General features: G+C 35.7%; 1 protein-coding gene across 1 annotated transcript in view; it reads right to left on the reverse strand.

Moving 5' to 3' along the window:
* dnah9 (dynein, axonemal, heavy chain 9) overlaps window positions 1-19,816 on the reverse strand; it is a 344,949-nt gene that overhangs the window by 122,344 nt on the left and 202,789 nt on the right. Inside the window, exons 51-54 of the mRNA XM_030122326.1 lie at window positions 16,835-16,958; window positions 13,848-13,990; window positions 9,102-9,263; window positions 6,601-6,834 (exon numbers count right to left, since the gene is read on the reverse strand). Coding sequence (XP_029978186.1) covers window positions 6,601-6,834; window positions 9,102-9,263; window positions 13,848-13,990; window positions 16,835-16,958 — 663 coding nt within the window. The remainder of the gene's footprint in view (window positions 1-6,600; window positions 6,835-9,101; window positions 9,264-13,847; window positions 13,991-16,834; window positions 16,959-19,816) is intronic.

The raw sequence follows: 19,816 nt of genomic DNA on the forward strand, positions 1-19,816 counted from the left end.
TCATAAGGGTCAGGTTCTTAAAAAAAAAAAATAAATTGCATTGTTGTTTTTTTTTCATGCCTAAAGAGGAAGAAAAACACTCAGAAAAAAAAATCTTGATTAAGGTTGTCATAATTCATGCATGAAAGGGTTAAATTTAGGCCCAGTAGGGTTTGTTTTGGGGCTCTTTTTTTCTAAATCAGTCCAGCTGCTTTTTGACACCTGGTTGAACTCCAAAAAGCAGTTACAGGGTCAAAATTCCATAAAACACAGTTTAAAAAAAATAAAGGAAAATCACAACAATGCTGCAAAAAACAGTAAAAACAAAATACTACAAGGAAAACGGTGTTAAAAAAAAAAAAAAAAGAAAGAAAAAAAGCCCAAACCAGTCGGTCTCACTCACTGCTCTGTGTTTTACCCCATTACACAGGTGGCGGGGGGTGTACTGAGCATGCTCAGATGTCTATTTTATCAGCATGGTTGGAAATGTTTCCTATTGAGCCAAAAGTTAAAAGTTTTATGAACATTTAAAATAAATCATACATTCAGAAGGCTCAGCACAGACACGTCAGGGGTTAAAGGGTTTTAGCAGTAGAGAACAAAACACTTGTACTGTTGGATCTGCTTTGTGTTAGCTTAGCAGTGTAAAGTTTGTCTTATTGGTCTGCCATTTTATGAAATTACTCTTGATATACACTGGTCTCTGAACTGTTAGCTCGTTTTAGATATTTGCTTATTTAAGTGTTTCTTGTTTGAGTTGTCTTCTGTTTTTCAGTGATCGCTTTTGTTGAGAATTTAGCTGATGTTTTTCTGGTTACGTGGATGTATAGATCTGTATATTGCCACCAGCATCACATAGTATTGCCATGGCAACACAGGTGGGACTGTAGACACTGGTTGCAACCGGACTTAAGAGGCTACAAATATTTATTGACAAGCTTCAGAAATATTTTAGATACACATCGTTCTGCAGGAGATCAGTGTTAATTTAATATGAAATGTTAGAAGGGCCCAGATTATAAAAATAAGAACCAGTATTAAAATGTTTACCTCTTCTATTGAACTACAAAACAGATGGATGGATTGGTATGATGAAAAGTTAAAAAAGAGATGCCTTTCCATTAATAAACAGTCCCCCACTGATAGCACCGCAACAGCTACAGCAGCAAATGGAGTTTGTGGTGAAAATAATTATTAGACCAGCTGTGATTCATCTAGGAATTCAGTACGACAGTCCTTCAACGTCACTCTTTTTTTTTTCCCATATCAAAGTCAAAGCAGTTAAAAAATTACAGCAATTTATAATATGCATGAATAAATCGGATTATAAACAAAATGTAATCCATTAAAGCAGCGTATGACTTTCAGCACTAATTTTTCTTCAAATTTGTAAAATCCCAGTGATAGCCTAATTATCACTAATCCGTTAGTCTCTCCGTGTTTACGTACCTAATTCACTTCCCTCATGGTGAACGACTTCGAAGATGACTCCATCACAAGTAGGGGTGTTAGAAAATATCGGTTTGGCAATATATCGCGATATTTCATTTCACAATACTGTACCGATATTTAAAAGTACTGTATCGATGTTTTTAGGTATTTATTCAAATGCAGATATGGCAGAGGTTCATTTTTGTTTTTTGGTTTTCTTTACTGTTTTTATCTTATTTTTATCTTACTGCTTTATTAAAGTATCCTAAAAGCACCTTTTACTGTCTAAGAAGCAGATGTTAGTTCCTTTTTTGGGACTGCACAAAAATAATGTTGTGATGTTAGTTCTGAACTTTGCAGCCAGTGCAGAACAGTATACTTCCGCTTTTGTTTAACACATCTGGAAACTGACTTGCACGAACTTTGGCAGTGACATTTGTCTGTAAATGTGAGTGTTTTGAATCGCACGTCTTCATCTTCTTAACCGTCAACAAGGAAGTGAACGTGATGACGTACATGTCACGTAGACAGGGGTGGACAAAAGGGGGCTAAGGTGATTAGTCAAATTTGCGGAAAATTCGCGGTGATTGGATGAAATTGCAGCGCAGAATTTGTGGTGACTGGTTGAATTTGCGTTAATAGTCGTGATCGCAACATCGCGAATTCCTGGAGGGAATGTTTTATACACTTCCTGAAAAAAGCATGTCATATTCCTTAATGATTGATTTATACAGTACAGGCAAAAACATTTATGTAGTATAACAAAAGAAATTCTGCGGAAAAATTCAATAAAATAAATGGATCTGAAGAGGGGCAGTTTAGAAGAAATGGGCATGTCTGACTTTTTTCTGACACGATGGAGCGAGATTTTTGAAAAGGAGTACATGTGTGTAAGAGGAAATGGAAACACGTATTTTGGATCATTTCTCGAGTAACAAACATGTAGCTCATGTGACAGATGAACAGACTGCTCAGCTGTGGTACAGGCTGTTCGGACTGATGAGGAGGATGAGTGTTCCTCTGTCTCATCACAGTCATTTTAAATAGAAAACAACTGCATGTTTTACTTTTCCTACTCTGTTTCTACAGCGCCACCTGCTGGTGACTCCATGCAGCCTAAATTATTCAGTCCAGACCAATTTTGTTTTTGTGACTTCTTAGAGATTTCCCTTGAATTCACATATTTTTTTTAGCATGAGTCACAGTCATTAAATAATTCTTTCTAAAGCTGTAGTCATGGAGGCAAATGAAGAAATGCTGGTTTATCCACAAATATATAGACACAAAAGAGGAGAGGAATCCAACAAAATCGTTTTCCATTCCTCCATCCATTTCCTGAATCCTCTAATCCTCTGGGGGGGTCTTGGGGGGTTGGAACCTATCCCAGTTTGCATCAGGCAAATTATGGGTGGGGGGTGTTACATCATGGACATGTTGCCTGTTCATTACAGGGCTGATGTACAGAGAAGAACAGCCTACAGGCAATTTAGATTGATAATTAACCTATTAACTCATAAAGACCCAGTGCTACTTTTGTGGTAGTTTCCAACTGATTTTTTTCCTCTTTATTTAACATTTCTTAAGTGATTTGTCACCATTTAGTAGGAAATTATCCTCTGTATTTTGCATTTTTCCAGTGAAAATCAGGTATTTAACAGTATTTAATTCACTGATCATGTCCATGTTCATAAAAGCTCAGATTAAACTTGAGAGTTATTATACCAAAAAACTGAGAAACTGAAGAAAAAATGATTTTTTTCAGTAAAATATCTCATTAACTGAGCATAAAACAAGCGTCTATGTCTGCTGCTCTTTATCAAACTCCATGGGTTTTACTAGTGAATCAATGTTGTAGAAGATGACGGCGTTTCCATGTTCACTATGAAGCCTTTGAACATCCAGATGGGTCATATCTGATGACCATGAAAAGACGAAAAACTCCATTTTACATCAATTATTTACATGGATTGATAGGATTAGTGGTTCAACAGATATTTACCATTTTAGATCATTTTAGATCATTTTGGTCATCAGTGGATGTTTGGGTCTTTATGGGTTAAGTAAGTTTGAATTAAAATATATAAAATACTGACATTCATTCAAGCTATAGAGTGTTTATTTGTAGAATTGTTTAATATTGGTGGTTTTGGTCGCTAGTGGATGTTTGGGTCTTTGAGGGTTAAGGTGAAGGTTTTTGGGAAGTGTGGGAGAAGCTGGAGTACCTGGACAACCCATGCAGTAGGGCTGCACGATTAATCATTAAAAGATCGTGATCTCGATTCACACATGTACGCGATCTCATTTCTAAACACGGATGATTCCTAAGCATATTATTTCACAGCTGCATTACAAACAAATGCCCACAATCGCAGAACCGCCGCCGCCTCCCTCAACCAATGGTGAAGCGTCTCTACAACAAGTGACCTGCTGCTGTTGGCTGCAGTTGAGTGAAGAAAGAATGAATTACAGCAGAGGAACGTCTGCGATAAAGACAGTGAAATGGATGAAAACCAATCAAGGTTCGCATTCGTCGGTGTTAATCTCATGTTGGTCTTTTCTGTTGTCCAGATACAAGTGTCTTTTCATTTTCACTTCTCTGACTTCTGCTGTTCTTCTCCTTTTCTTTTTTATGCTGGTGACGATAACTCGGCCTTTAACCAAGAATCAAAAGTGTCGACCTCTCCAAAAATTTTATATTATATATTATATAATATTGAAAAAATTCCATTGTGCTGCTGGGAAGTTTCTTTGAGCTGCAAACTTTCACAGATCAGCTGACGTCGCTTAGCAACAGGTAACATAAGTGACCGGACTACTTGCGGAGTGATATGAAAAAGACACGAATCAGAGGTAAAAGAACCCATTTTCGTTGACAGTGGTACAAGAAATATTTTGTGAAAAAATCGTGCAAGAGAATCGTGATCTCAATTCGAAGAAAAAAAATCGTGATTCACATTTTTGCCAGAATCGTGTAGCCTTACCATGCAGACACATGGAGAACATTCAAACTCTACACAACTATGCTAGCTTTGAGCTCAGGACCTTTTCACTGTAAGGCGACAGTACTAACCACTGGATAAAAACTCCCCAACTATTTATGTAAAATAAATAAATGAACAAGTAGCGCCATGCACAACAAACCCTGCCCCTCGCACGTATTTTAGCTTATTTTGGCATCGATCCAGCTGATGTCATCATGAAAATCGATGTGTGCAATGATGTCAGCATATCAACTGCCTCTATATATGTGCCAAGTTTGACATAAATTGAAACAAAATTGATGTTTTTATAGGCATTTGAAATTTCACCCATTATAAGTAAATGGGGAAAAAAACAAAAAAGTTTAAATTCATAAAAAATCTGAACTTTGACCTACTTTTTCCAAAATGTAATGACATCTATTCTTGGTCACTGGCAATCTAGAAACCCAATTTGGTATGAATTCAACCAATAGTTTTGCTGCTAGAGTGTGATCAATCAAACAAACAAACAAAGCGAACCAAAAACAATACCCCTTGCCTCCCCTTCGGGGGTCGAGGTAATAATAAATTCATTACACCAGTGTTTTTCAACCTTGGGGTCGGGACCCCACGTGGGGTTGCCTGGAATTCCAATGGGTTGCCTGAAATTTCTAGTAATTGATAAAAAATTAAAACTTACTAATAAAAGTATACATTATATAGCCTAATATTGCCTAAGATTGACATTTATTGGCAACATATTATAGCAAACTATTACACGCTCAAAAACAAATTAATTTTTGCCCAAAAAAATGTCTCTGTTTTGAATGTCTGGGGTCACCTGAAATTTCTAATAATTTATTAAAAAAAAAATTTAAAAATTAAATCTTACCAATAAAAATTTACATTATATAGTCTAAATGTTGTCTAAAATTAATGTTTATTTGCAACATTGTATAGCAAACTATTACATGATCAAAAACAAATTAATTTTAGCCAAAAAAAAATGTCTCTGTTTTGAATGTCTGTCTTTGTGATGTTAAAATGGGGTCACGAGCCAAAAAAGGTTGAAAAACACTGCATTACACCGCAGCAAAAGTTTTGATACTACTGCAACTGTATTAGGAACAAGATATCATTAGTCCACCACACAAATAAGACACACCTCTTTTAGTGTTACTTCTAATTGGTATTCTTTAAATAACTTCAATTAATCACAATAGATAAGATTATGTAATTATAAAATATTTTCTAGTCACACGTTGCAAGCACTTTTCCACCAAAATTAAACAGTTCTACAAATAAACACTCTATAGCTTGAATGAATGTCAGTATTTTATATATTTCAGTTCAAACTTACTTAACCCATAAAGACCCAAACATCCACCGACGACCAAAATTACCAACTGATCCAAAATGTTAAGTATCTGTTGAATCACTAATCCTATCAATACATGTAAATAATTGGTGTAAAATACAGTTCGTCATCTTTTCATGGTCATCAGATATGACCCATTTGGACATTCAGAGGCTCCGTAGTGAACATGGAAACATCGTCATCTTCTATGATGTTGATTCACCAGTAAAACCCATGGAGTTGGATCAATGACAGTGGATGGACACATGGTATATGTTCTGTTACTGAAATATTTTACCAAAAAAAAGTCATGTTTTCCTCACTTTTCTCTGTTTTTTTATATCATAACTCTCAACTTTAATCTAAGCTTTTATGGAAATCAACATAATCAGTATCTTAAATTTAAGAAAATACCTAATTTATACTTTAAAATGCAAAATACAGAGTATAATATTAGAATAAATGGTGATCAATCAGTAAAGAAAGGTTTAAAATAGAGATAAAATAATTTGGGAACTGCCTCAAAAGTAGCACCGGGTCTTTATGAGTTAATACTATGTGACGTTTCGTTGCTTTTGGACTTTTTGAAACTCGCAGGTCAATTGACATTCGTCCGTGTGCACCGTGCTTCCAAAAACTGCCAAAAAAACCTGCTTTGCTGTCTGTGGACTGGATAGTGCATTTGTAAACATTATAAATTACTCACAAATCATCATAAATCTTGTTTTCATTAGTAGATGATCCAACACTAATTCGTCACCATTACTGAGACTAATTCCTCTCCAGTCACAGGCCATAAATGCTGAAATGATGTACAGTGTTGCGAAGTGTGACTAACAAAGGGGAATAATATTGAATGTTTATGTTCGGTACCTGAGCGGAGGTGCTGTTGAGCTTCTGCAGGCCGTTCTCCAGACGCTCCATCTTGGTGGTGAGGTCTTTACTCTTCTGACCCAGAAGACTCTGATACAGTTTAATCTGCTCCAGGAAAGACTTGGGGGTGGTGTAGTTGTAGCGCCGCTCATTAGCCAGGTACTCCTTGGATGTGTGATTGACACTCATGTGGACGTACGCCATGAATTTACTGACTGACTCCTTCACTTGGGGCTGCGGGAATTATAAATCACACGAGTGGTTAGTTCGCAGTAAAAGAAGATGACTGTGCAGATTTAGTGGGGAAGCAATATTTCCTGAAGCTCGGGCTCTGAATTTAATTTTCGGGGGCCTCCAGTCTGCTCATGAAATTAATATCACATTCGTTGTGTCACGGTGCCTGACATTTGAAATTATATTTTCAGACTGTGAACATCGTTTTTTTGTGGGTGGCTTCGTTCCTGCATGTATATTAAAGTATCAGTGTGTTCAGAATGGCATGCTGTCTAAGACTGACCAATACTGAAAATCTGTACCATGCAAATGACAAGTTTTATAGCACTTGACACCGGAGCAATCTGTGTGATATATAGCATCCCATAATGTATTACAGTCATCGTTTACTTACTGTTTTTACGCTTAACGGTGGGTGGGAACAAGCATTTAAAGTTGAGATGGAGTGATCCTTAAACTCCAACACCAGTGATTAAAATAACGATTTGACCAATAGATGATGCAGATGCCCGTGACTTTTAAATTGTTCGCTTTGTTTTCACATTGTTGGGTTGCAAACTACCAGTTTATGTTGTTTATCTATTTCTGGTGTCAAGTTATGGAACAATATAAGTGAGGAGCTCAAGCAAAGCCCAAATATTAACCAGTTTAAGAAAATGTACAAAAATATTTTGTTTAGCAGTTACAATTGATCATTCTCATTACTGACTATTATGAGATATATGAGACATGTTGTTCCTAAGAAATTTCAGGTTTTCACATTTTTTTTGTGAAAGGATGGTTTGTAATTATAAAAATGTTCATAATATAATTTTATTTTTTCCTATTAAAAAAAAACAAAACAATAATAATAATTGGAGTTGTCATTATTTATTGGTTTCTACCGCTCGGCCAAGAGATATTGTAATCGTTTTGTCATCTGTCCGTCTGTCTGTCTGTCCATTCAATGATTTAATCGCATTATCTGAAGAATGCTTTGAGATATCTGCACCAAATATATACTGTGGATGCATCTTGGCATGGAGCAGAATCCTATTGAAAACAGGTGACCAAATGGCCTTGTGCAATTATAATATCTGAGTACTTTCAAATGTAAATATGAATGTAATACATTTTACACAAATACAATCTAATCTAAATTAGAGGACAGTAACTTTCAACAGAATCTTACACTGTATTTGGCCGAGCTGTATTAAAAGTGTGCAGCACGTCATGTTCACGTTATTATTAAACTGGTCCGGCCTGCTTGAGATCAAATTGAGCTGCATCTGGCCCCTGAACTGAAATAAGTTTGACACCCCAGCTTTAAAGTGTAAAGAATTATTGACTGACATTTGTGAAAATTGTTAAAAACAACTGTCATGAACATTTATATAAGAATAATATTTTAAATCAACAGGAATGGGAAGTCCTACAAGCTGCAGGTGTGTTTAACCCTTTCGTGCATACTGGTCACTATAGTGGACAGCTATTGTCCAGCTGTTCTCTTGTATATTCATGGGTTTTGTTGTTTTAGTTCCATATCAGCCAACACAGTGGACGCTTATGCATCATCCCATACATTGCAATTCATACCATTACTGTAACTTCACTGTTCTTGATAAACCTGATCTAGAGTAACATGTTCAAGTGTAAATAAATTGTTTGCTATTGTTATTAATCTGTAATTAACAGTTTTTGTAAAAAGTTGATTTTTGTTTTTTTTTGTTTTTTTTTGTTGCATATTATCTCCACGAAATGAGTAATGACTGGTATTAGAGTGTTAAAATGTGAGAAAACATCAGATTAGCAGTATTAAACATGTCTGGTAAAGGTTTGTACTCTCTTGCACATATAATTTTTGGAGATAATTAATTTATCAGACAAACTGGTAAAGCATGTAAACAAACAGCTACCCCTGTCTGATAAATGAATTACCTACAATGAGCATTAAAATGTTTTTGTTTCCTAGTTTTCACAAATATATCAGTAAATACATATTTCTTTGCTTCAAAAATTAAACATGTGGTGTCAAGCTGGGTGGACATTTTTTCAGCTCCATGAAAAATAGGTTCAGAAGAAAAAAATTTTTAGGCATGTTTTTTTCATGCCTAAAGAGGAATAAAAACACTCAGGAAAAAAATCTTGACTAAGGTTCTTATAATCCTTGCATGAAAGGGTTAAATACTTTTGTCCATATAGTGCAAATATTACAATATTATAGGCACAGGGTCAGTACTAATGACAGTACATGTGACTCTGAACACAGTGTGTGAGTGTGTCCTCACTTCAATATTCTCGACCTCCTGGAGGAACTTAAAGCTGACCGACTCTAACGCCTCCTGTGGCCACTCGTGGAACCAGTCGATGGCTGTACAGTTGACCACTGCAGGGAACTTCCTGCCTCGTACCCTCAGTTTACTGCCGACTGGGGAGAAGCACAGAGCCACCTGCAATGTATTCACACACACAGACACACAAAGACACAACAGCAAGGTCAAACCAAACTGCAGTCCGATACCGCAACAACTTCTAATAGCTGCTAGATCACAGTCATTTGCTTCTGTAGGAGAAAGAGTAAAGTCGAAGACAGACTCTGAGAATTCCTGCTCTGTTTAGCACTCCTTCATGGTCAAGAGGAAGGCTGGAAAACTGCAAATTAATTATTTGCAGCTCCATCATTAAGCAAATAAAGCCTCCAGCGTGCATGTGAATAAAGAGACTCTGCTGAGCTGTGGGCTATGTCAGACTTATTTTTCACCGTTGGAGACTAACAGCTGGCTTGTTGAGAAGCTCAGCCAGATGCTCACTGCCATTCCACTAAAGAAACAAACAGAACACACAGAAGGAGCAGCCACAGAGACGGCTGATAATAATGAAGCCCGAAAAAAAAAAAAAAAAAAAAAAAATCTAACTTCATGTGTCATTTGTTTATGAAGCATCACCTATGTTAACTTCACCTAAAAAATGTACAAAAATGTTGCAGTACTTCACATCACAACCTTTACAAACTGCATATAGAGCCACTTCAGTGTGTTTTTATGATAATAACTGATGTTGGGTTTGTCATGACTGAGCATATTATCTACCAAAATAATAAAAATAACCTGTCAAGTTTCCATTGGCAGTGAAATAAACAACTTTTTTTGCTAATAAATTCATAATTTTAGCAAATTTTAGTGATATTCAACAGAATATCTTTGGTGTTTGAGCTGTTGTCTGGTCAAAAATCCTTCTGAGAACATGGATTTTGAGAAAGAGATTTAACAACTGTCCACTGATAAAGAAAACAAAAAACAAAAAACAAAAAACAGGACTATTTGCAGAGCTATGGTTATTCACAAATAATACTGTCTGGCCTTGACGGACAAGGGGTACCGGGGACCTTGGATTTTGCAATGTCAGAATAATATGAGCAGAAGAACAAAAATATTATTGTTTTTTTATGGAACGTATTACTGGAGCAGAAGTATTTGTCAATGTGTATAGAATCATGTAACTGTATATTAATGTGTCTGCCTAGTCAGATTTGGAAATGTGTAAATAACTTCTTAATGCATCCTGAGATTTTGTGACTGCATGCAAGATGGTATGAAACTTTGTATTTATTTACTTTTTAATAACTTATACTAACATATGTTTTCCTTTTTAGTTGTGTGGACAAATAGGTAAAATGTACATAGAGTTGTAAATGCGTACATGCACGCTGGAATGTGTCAAACATACTAAAAGTGCCTTTTAAAGTGCAACTTGCAGATTAAAAATGACAACAGATGATTAATGTCTGAGAAAATGGTTCAGTAACTGCATTTTAATGGTTTGAAACATGAACATTTTAGTGACATCTGGAAGAATATTTTTCAGTTTGTCTCTGAAACAGAAGGGAGAGCAGTCAAGCTAACGTGTTTAACAATAAGAAATATATGTAAAGCAATGGTAGTGAAGTTAAATAATATAAATTCATACAGTTATGACAGATCACAGCCTTCTTATTTTGAGTTGGCTGTATGAAATGGTAACAAGAAAGACAAGGATAAGGAGAAATAAGTGTGATCAAGAGAAAAATTAGTGTGTGAGCAGCTGTAACGGACATATTCTATCATATCTACAACACTAAAATGGGGAGTGATTGTCTATTTTTACACCAGCGAGACTTAATGTGTAATTCCACACTGCGTTATCATGTCGTTAGCCTCGTAGCATAATTGCCTAAGTCATATTTTTTTTCAGGACATAGCCAATGATGCGAAATTAAGCGGCAGGGTTAGGAAAGTAAAGTTAAGCAGATATCACAATTTGGCCAAAAATATGACTGAGGCAATTACACTACAAGGCTAACAATGTGCTTCAAGAACGGAGCTTCTGGAAACGATCTGTGGACGTCGTAAACAGACCTCGAACTGCGATGTTTCTGCTTGCTGCTCAGACTCGCAGCTCTGGTGCTGAATGTAGCCAAAGATGACAAAACTTGTGTTCAATCAGCGCTGGTACAACTCTCACAGACAAAACACAGTGCTGTATAGGTTTATAGCCAGTTTGACGTGAACAACATACGCTTTACCTTTGTTTTCATGAAGTCTGATCCAAAAAATAGAGTATTTACTGAGTCATTAACCCATAAAGACCCAGACATGTACTGTTGACCAAAAGCAACTACTGATCTAAACTGTTCATCCATTAATCCTATCAATCCATGTAAATATATATATATATATATATATATATGTATATTTTGTTTTGTTTTGTTTTTTGTTTTTTTTGTTTTCTTTTGTTTTGTTTTTTTTTTGTTTTGTTTTTTTGTTTTTATTTAACCTTTATTTACCCAGGCAAGCAATTAAGAACAGATTCTTATTTACAAATGCAGCCTGATGCAAATAATTGGTGTTAAATGCAATGAATTTTTCATCTTTTCATGGTCATCAGATATGACCCATTTGGACGTTCAGAGGCTCCGTGGGGAACGTGGAAACACTGTCATCTTCTACAACACAGGTGTAAAACATGCAGCCCGGGGGACAAAACCGGCCCCCCAAAGGATCCAATTTGGCCCGTGGGATAAATTTGTGAAATGCAAAAATTACACTGAAGATATTAAGAGTCAAGGATGTTAAAATCATTTTAGGTCAATTCAATCTGAAGTGGGTAAGACCAGTAAAATACTATCAAAATAACCTATAAATAATGAAAAAAGCTATGTTTTCCTCTTTGTTTTAGTGTAAACAAAGTAAAATTGCACAAAAATGTTTACATTTACAAACTAGCCTTTTACAAAACATGAGAATAACCTGAACAAATAAGAACAGCCTGAAATGTCCTAAGTGAAGTATGTGGAATTTTACCAATATTCTGCCTGTTACTAAATATTTTGTGTATTTGTAGATCCACTGTGATCTGTAAGTGGTGATGCATATGTATAAATGATAAACTATGGTGCAATATTGTTAAAATTGCACTCGTTTTTCTTCAGAATTTCCAGGTTGTTCATATTTGATTGTTATATTCAAGTACAGTTCATAGATGTAAACATTTTCAATATGGAATTTTACTTTTTTTCTTTCAAAAACAGAGAAAACTACCACTATATATCATAATAGGCTGTATGTGGCCCCTGAACTAAAATGAGTTTGACACCCCTGTTCTACAACATTGATTCACCAGTAAAACCCATAGAGTTGGACCAATGACAGTGGATGGAGACACTGGGTTTACGTTCAGTTAATGATATATTTTACTGAAAAAGTCACTTTTTCTTCAGTTTTTTTCTGTTTTGATATAATAACCTTTGACTTTGCTCTGGGCTTTTATGAACATTTCCATGATCAATCAGTTAAACATAGGAAAATACATGATTTTCACTGGAAAAAAAAGCAGAATTCTGAGAGTAATGTTATAATAAGTAGTGATAAATCACCAAGGAAAGGTTACATAGAGAGAAAAATTATTTTTCGAACTGCCAAATAAGTCTCACTGGGTTCTTATGGGTTATATGTGACTCATATACAGGGGGTCAGTGTAGGACAGCGGTTTGCACTAAAAGGAGGTGGATGGATTTTTCATATAGTTAAAGTAAAAATATTGAGCATTTTCCCGATCTATGTACACATACAGTAAACACTTATATTAAAAATTTAGAAGTCTGAGTAAGCATGCATTAATAACAGCCTCCATACGTTGTTCTTTCTGCATTAAACTGGTCGTAAGAGGCTTGAAAAGATGATTTAATGTGTGCATCCATACCACCATGTTAGACATGTTGGTCAAAATGAAATCGATTTTTCTCCCAATTTGCAGACTGGTGTCTAACATGTTGTTCCATGCAGACACTCTCAGCGTATTTTCATAAATAAGATTACCGGCTTTACTGAGGACGTGCCTCTTTCTATCCAGACAGTCAGAGACAGAGAACCAAATAGTTAGAAATCCGCTCTTTACAAGCCTGCGCCCATGGGACCGGCTTCCTCATTTATTCACTCTCCAACTCAGGGAGGCTCGAGCTGGGAGCAACTTGGGGGTGGCGGACGAGGGAGGTGTGGGGGGGCACGGTGTAATAATGACAGAATAAGGAACCTTCTGGAATCCCTCTCTTCCCCAGGGGGAACAAAGCGGCTACACGGCGGTGAAATTATCTGCAGCTAAACAGCAGCTTTTCTGCTCATGCCGGTGATTTATAACGACGTCCGCCGCCTCCGAAAACGCGTAGCGGTATTCAAGTTCATCTGAAAATGTCATGAAAGATAATTGTCTGGGGAGATGCTTCATCATAAAGCCAGATGTTTATCCAAGTTTGAGGGCTTTTATGCTTTGGAATGGTAAATGAGAGTGTGAGGCAGCATGCTATGTGCTCTATTACCAAAAGGTGGAGATCAAATGCAGACGACGCTCTATGGGAGACGTTAATGGCAGTAAGTTTCTCCCAAAGAACTTATTTTGATCATTAGTGGAAGAATTCAGAGAAACAAAGAACACACACACACACAGACACACACACACACACACACGCATCCTCGTCCTGAGCTTGTTTCTGACTGATTCACCTTGAGCTGTCTTCGAACGCGGTCGATGAAGAACTTCCAGCAGTTTTCCCGCGTATCCATCAATCCCGAGCTCCGGACCTCTGGCCTCATGCTGCCAATGATGTTCTCCACCTCGTCGTCTGGGAACAGGTCAGGGATCTCTCCTTGAATGAATAAAATGATCCATGTTACACCCAGGCAGAACACCTTCACTGAGGGAATTGATTATGAGAACTTAGAAGAACTTCCCTACATCGTTTTACAATGAGACTGAAACTCTGACGTTAGGTTTTTAGGTGTTTACAGAGGAAATGACATTGTGTAAGATTGAAGTCACAACCTTCTATACACGGAGATGATTCTAAGTTGACGTGAAGTACACCATCTAGAAATTGAGTGTTCTTTTCTCTAAGCGCTAAGGAACCCTTTCAAAAAAAAAAAACAAAACAAAACATTTAACCAGGATACATTTGCACCCAAGTGGTGAACAGTATGCTTAATTTCTGACCTAATGAACCACATGAGTGGCCAAAGTGCTCCTGAGTTCCCCCTCTGCCACGGTCCAACTCTAATGCAATATTAGGTAAGTAAATAAACCTTAAACCTAAGTGAAACTCCCTTTACAGAAACAAAACAAACTTTATAATTGTAGTTCCTGCTTCTGTATTCCACAGCATACAGAACATTATGGTTCTAATGTCAAGGACAATGTCCAAGACAAAATAAGGTTATGTTTACAACTGTGTATTAGAGCTGTAAAAAACAAATAATGGAATCATTTGGATAGTCTCTGAAATCTGATGTAAATATATATAAAGTTATACATTTGAAAGAAAAACACTCATTACAATATAGAGAGAATATCTGAGTTTTGGGGGTTTTTTCTTGTAAATTTCTGTTCTCTTTATTATTGTACTTCCAGAACAACAGTAGCCTGGATCACTAGTAGAGAAAATTTGGTAAAATATATTAGTTGGTTACAGTTAGCTATAGACAGCATTTGGTGAAAATGTGAAATTCTACAATTATAATTACACAATGAGAGCAGGTATTACTCAGTAGTAATGTTCTACTTCAAAAAACTGTCTGGACATTAAGATAAATTTACTTTTCTATTTCAGTGATGTATTTCTAAATCTATTAATAAAGTAGAAATAAGGGCATTTTAATTATTTCTTGATGTCAAATTATCAACTCAGTTAAATTAATTATGCCGCCCCATGCCAAAAATAATAATAATAAACCGATCAACCATGAGTATACCATTTCATTTTTCACAAACACTTTCAGATTTATTATTTCCCCATTTCTATAGAACAGGGGTGTCAAACTCATTGTAGTTCAGGGGCCACATTCAGCCCAATTTAACCTCATGTGGGATGGACCAAAAAAATAATAGCATAACTCATAAATAATGACAACTCCTATTTTTTCTCTTTGTTTTAGTGCAAAAGAAACAAAACAAAACAAAAAGAATCAAAAACATTAAATAATGAAAATATTTACATTTATACACTATCCAAACAAAAAAGATGAGAATTATCCAAAAAAAACTGAAATTTCTTAAGATAATTAAGTGCAATTTTAACAATATTATGCCTCAACTTATACATGCGCATCATGGATCAGTTCTATAAAGGCACAAAGATTTAGTAACAAGCAAAATATTGTTAAAATTGCACGCAATTTTCTTGAGACATTTCAGGTTATTCTCATTTTATTGTTAAAGGATAATTTGTTCATGTAAATATTTTCATAATTTAATGTTAGTTTTTGCACTATAACAAGGAGAACATTTTGAAGTTGTCATTATTTATAGGCATAACATGATATTTTTTCCACATTAAACTAAGAAGAAAATTTGGAGTCATTATTTATAGGTTATTATGTTATTATTTTACTTGAGATCACAATAGTCTGTATGTGGAACCTGAACTAAAACTAGTTCAACACTCTTGGTTGATTTTATCTTCAGTGTAATTTTTACACTATCCAAGTTCATCCCGTGGGTTGGATTGGACCTTTTGGTGGGCCGGATTTGGTCCACGGGCCGCATGTTTGACACCCCTGCTATCGAGTCACATGTATTCAATTTAAAAGTTACATTTAAAAGCATCATCCTTGGGTGTCTTGAATAAAAGCATAACTTTGGTCACTTATAACAACTAGTCCAGATGGCTTAATATTGTGAGTTGACTTTTATTTGTGGATTAATTTTAGAAAAGGATTTGTGTAAAATTAATATTTATTAGGAGCCACCACAGAGCCACTTTTATGGGAAATACACAGAGTTAAAACAAATAAGCTTATTTATTAATTTGCACGATGGTAGTAACGGTAATGGCTGTTTTGTAGCGATCACTTTTAACTCTGCAAATGTTGGTGCCCATTATAAACTACTGTGAGATGACAGTGGTTATTATTGCATAAAGATAAATGCTAAATATATATCAGAGGAGAGTCACAAGGCTGGGAAGCTTGCTAACATCAGCTGTCATTCTCTAAAAGTTGCTAGTAGTCCTCCCAGTCCAAATTGCCGATGTAAATTAAACAAGACTGTATTTGATTATAATATTGTCCTTATGAATTTGGAATATGAGGATGTATTTATTTGAGGGCATATGAATAGTCCTGTTTCAAGTTAGTGTCCTAGAGATGCGTTATTGTAATGTCTGTTGGCACTTATCTTGTATTTTTTTCAACACTGTATAAAATGATACAGCACTTTAATTTTGTGAATACTAACTGCCAACCCATTACAGTGCCAACGGCATTATCGAAGAAACACATCGCAATAACTTTTATTCATATTTAATAATGTTATGTGTCACAACCTTCAATATAAATAGTATAAATCTAGAGGTGAATCTTGGCCTTGCTTGCAATTCTTCTCAATGATGTGTGTAATTTTACACAAACAGCACCGCAGTGATTTGTTGCTGCGGGAAAGCAAAAGCATTTCTCTCTTGCGAACATGACACACAGTAATTAGCAGAGCCTGCTGTTACCCGATGCCAACAGATCGTTGACCAGAACGAGGAACTTCTCGTCTGCCACTTGGGCGTCAGTCATTAGGAAGACGGTGCCAATATTCTTCACGCCAGCTTTGATGTAGAGGGACGCCAGGTCAGTCTGGGTGACATAGGGAGAGAGAGAGATGGAGTGGGTGAGTGACACACATAACGGGATTGAGCTGTGAAAAGGCTAAAGATTTGTTATGTTGCAGTGATACATGGCCGAGATGTGTTTCGCAGTGAGGTTACTCTGTGGATTATCAGTACTATGTTTACATACTGGTTGGATTATGTCTATGTTTCTGTCACGTACGCCCCCATGTATGCACTGTAAAAGCAGTCCAACTAGAAATAAGCCAAACCAGATTGTCTTGTATTAAGATAAAAAATCTGCAGATGGGATAAGCACATATATCTTGGCTATATTTCTGTAAAATAGAAAACAAGTCTAGCCATTAGCCATAAAAATAAGACAAACAGTAGAGTAAAATATATAGTGTAGTTCAGCTCTGGGATATTATGTAAAGCAGGGCTGTCAAACTCATTTCAGTTCAGGGGCCACATTCAGCTAAATTTGATCTGAAGTGGGCCGGACCAGTAAAATAATAGCATGATAGCCAATAAATAATGACAACTCCAAATTGTTTTAGTGCAAAAAAATGACATTCAATTATGCCAATATTTATGTTTACAAACTATCCAAACACAAAGGATGTGAAAAACCTGAAAAAAAATTAAATTTGTTAAGAAATATAAGTACAATTTTATCAATATTGTGCTTCAACTTATCATTTATACATATGCATTACAGATCAGATCTACAGAGGCACAAAACATTTAGTAGCAGGCAGAATATTGTTAAAATTGCACTTAATTTTCTTGAGACATTTCAGTTCGTTCATATTTGTTCAGGGTACTCACATTTTATTTTTAAAGGATAGTTTGTTAATGTAAACATTTTCATAATTTAATGTTTTTTGCACTGAATCAAAGAAGAAAAATTGGTGTTGTCATTATTTATAAGTTATTATATTATTTTTGAGTTTGATGCCCTAACTTGCACTTTGCAAATTCAACCCTGGCCACATGTTTGACACCAGTGATGTAAAGCATTATTTAAGGTTATTGCAAGGGTTGAGTGATGTTTACAAAAATGGTACGTTACAATGCGATCGGTTAAAGATCAGTGACACAGTGTTATGTTGTGAAATCAAACTATTCCAACACCTAAAGTGGTTGGATACACTTACCCCAGCAGTCAGCCCAACCCAATCTATCACCTACCGACAAGCTTTTTTTTTTAGAAAGAAATGAAAATTCATCTCACAGGAAAAAAATAAAAAATAAATAAATTCATAAGAAAAATGTAGTTATTCTGACCATGTATTATATTCACCCTGAAGAAAGTACAAAATTATACACCTAAAATGATTACATGCTTCAGAAAGTGGACACTTCTGACCACAATGTTTGGGCAGTGGACACTTTTGACTAGAAATGAAAATTGCTGAATTACGTTGCATTTTATTTCATGTTATTTCCCAAACTTGAATTCAATCACGGTAAATGTACCTATACTTTTATTTAGAGGCAAAGACATGTCCGTGTTTGATTCAAAAGAGAAGAATTTTAAGAAGTAAAGAGTCTTTCAAAAGTAATAGTCAAAAATAATCTTGCTCTGCATTTTTTTCCATTAGAGAAGAAATCTCAGTTGAAGAAAAATACAATATATCTAACTTTGACTTGCCTGGATATTAAAGCTAATACTCTGACCTTGACTTTTTGTTCTGTAACAAGTTAAAATAATTGTTTGCATAATATCCCAGCAGAAGAAGATTGTGTTCCTTATTTTTCTGAAACCACTTGCTTCTTATTAAATCCATTTTAAATTCATGTGTTTTTGTTGCTTTCATAACTTGATTCAGTTTTGCCATTATTAGGGAACATTATGATCTTTTCACTGTCTAGACGTATAAATTGAAGTTTTTTTTTTTAATGTAGTCGGGCAAAATAGGCATATTCCGAGTGGAAGTTGTAGTTCCTTAATACAAGACAACTTGATTATACAGGGTGTCCACAAAGTCTCTTTACAATTAAAAAAAATATATTACAAAAGCAATTGATGAGATATGTTAATCAGAGTTGTTCTATGTACTTAGTGGTTCTCACAGTTTTTAATCACACTGCATTTGCGTATTTCAGGTACCCTGTTGATGAAATAGGTTATATTATACAGTATTTTAAAAGGGAATGGGACTCTGTTTGTGCGTGTGTCTTGGGCATCACACAAAATCTGGAAAGAGCTGACTGCTGCAGTTTGGCATACTTATGTAGTTTTGGTCAAGGAAGAGACTAGCAGAAACGGCAAGTTGATAGGACCAGTATTTTGGGAGATATTAATAATTTTGGAATACAATAGCCTTACAATCACGTTGCTATGCCCAGAATCACGTGAACACTTGGCGGTGACTGCTGGACAAATATGGTACAGCATGCATAAATACACAACAAGTAGGATTAGGTTAGGTTAGGATATGGATTTTAACACCCCCCCCCCCCCTTTTTTTTTTTTTTTTTTGCACATCCCACCCTTGGTATTGGCAATGATGAAGTCCAGGATCTTGAACCTGTGTTTCCCTACAGGTCATTGCGCTAGTGTCAAATAAACCCCTAATAAATGGCTATAGATTTGTCTTTTTATTTGCTTTTGTAATAAATTTGTTAAAGGTGCCCTGCCACACAAAACCGTTTTTACTTCACTGAAATATGTTAGGTCCATAGGTGTTTGTGTTATGTAGTGAATTTAAAAATGAGCCGCTACCTCTTCTGTTTGTTACTGCCACTAAAAAGAACTAAGCGGAGAAATCAGGTCAATTAGAAAAGCTGGTCAGTGTGACGTGTTAATGCCTGAACTCATTACTATTCGTGAGACCACGCCCACAGAATTCGTCTAGCTCAGTGACAGTTTTTGTATAC

The sequence above is a fragment of the Sphaeramia orbicularis genome, chromosome 19, assembly GCF_902148855.1.
Source record: "Sphaeramia orbicularis chromosome 19, fSphaOr1.1, whole genome shotgun sequence".
NCBI lineage: Eukaryota > Metazoa > Chordata > Actinopteri > Kurtiformes > Apogonidae > Sphaeramia > Sphaeramia orbicularis.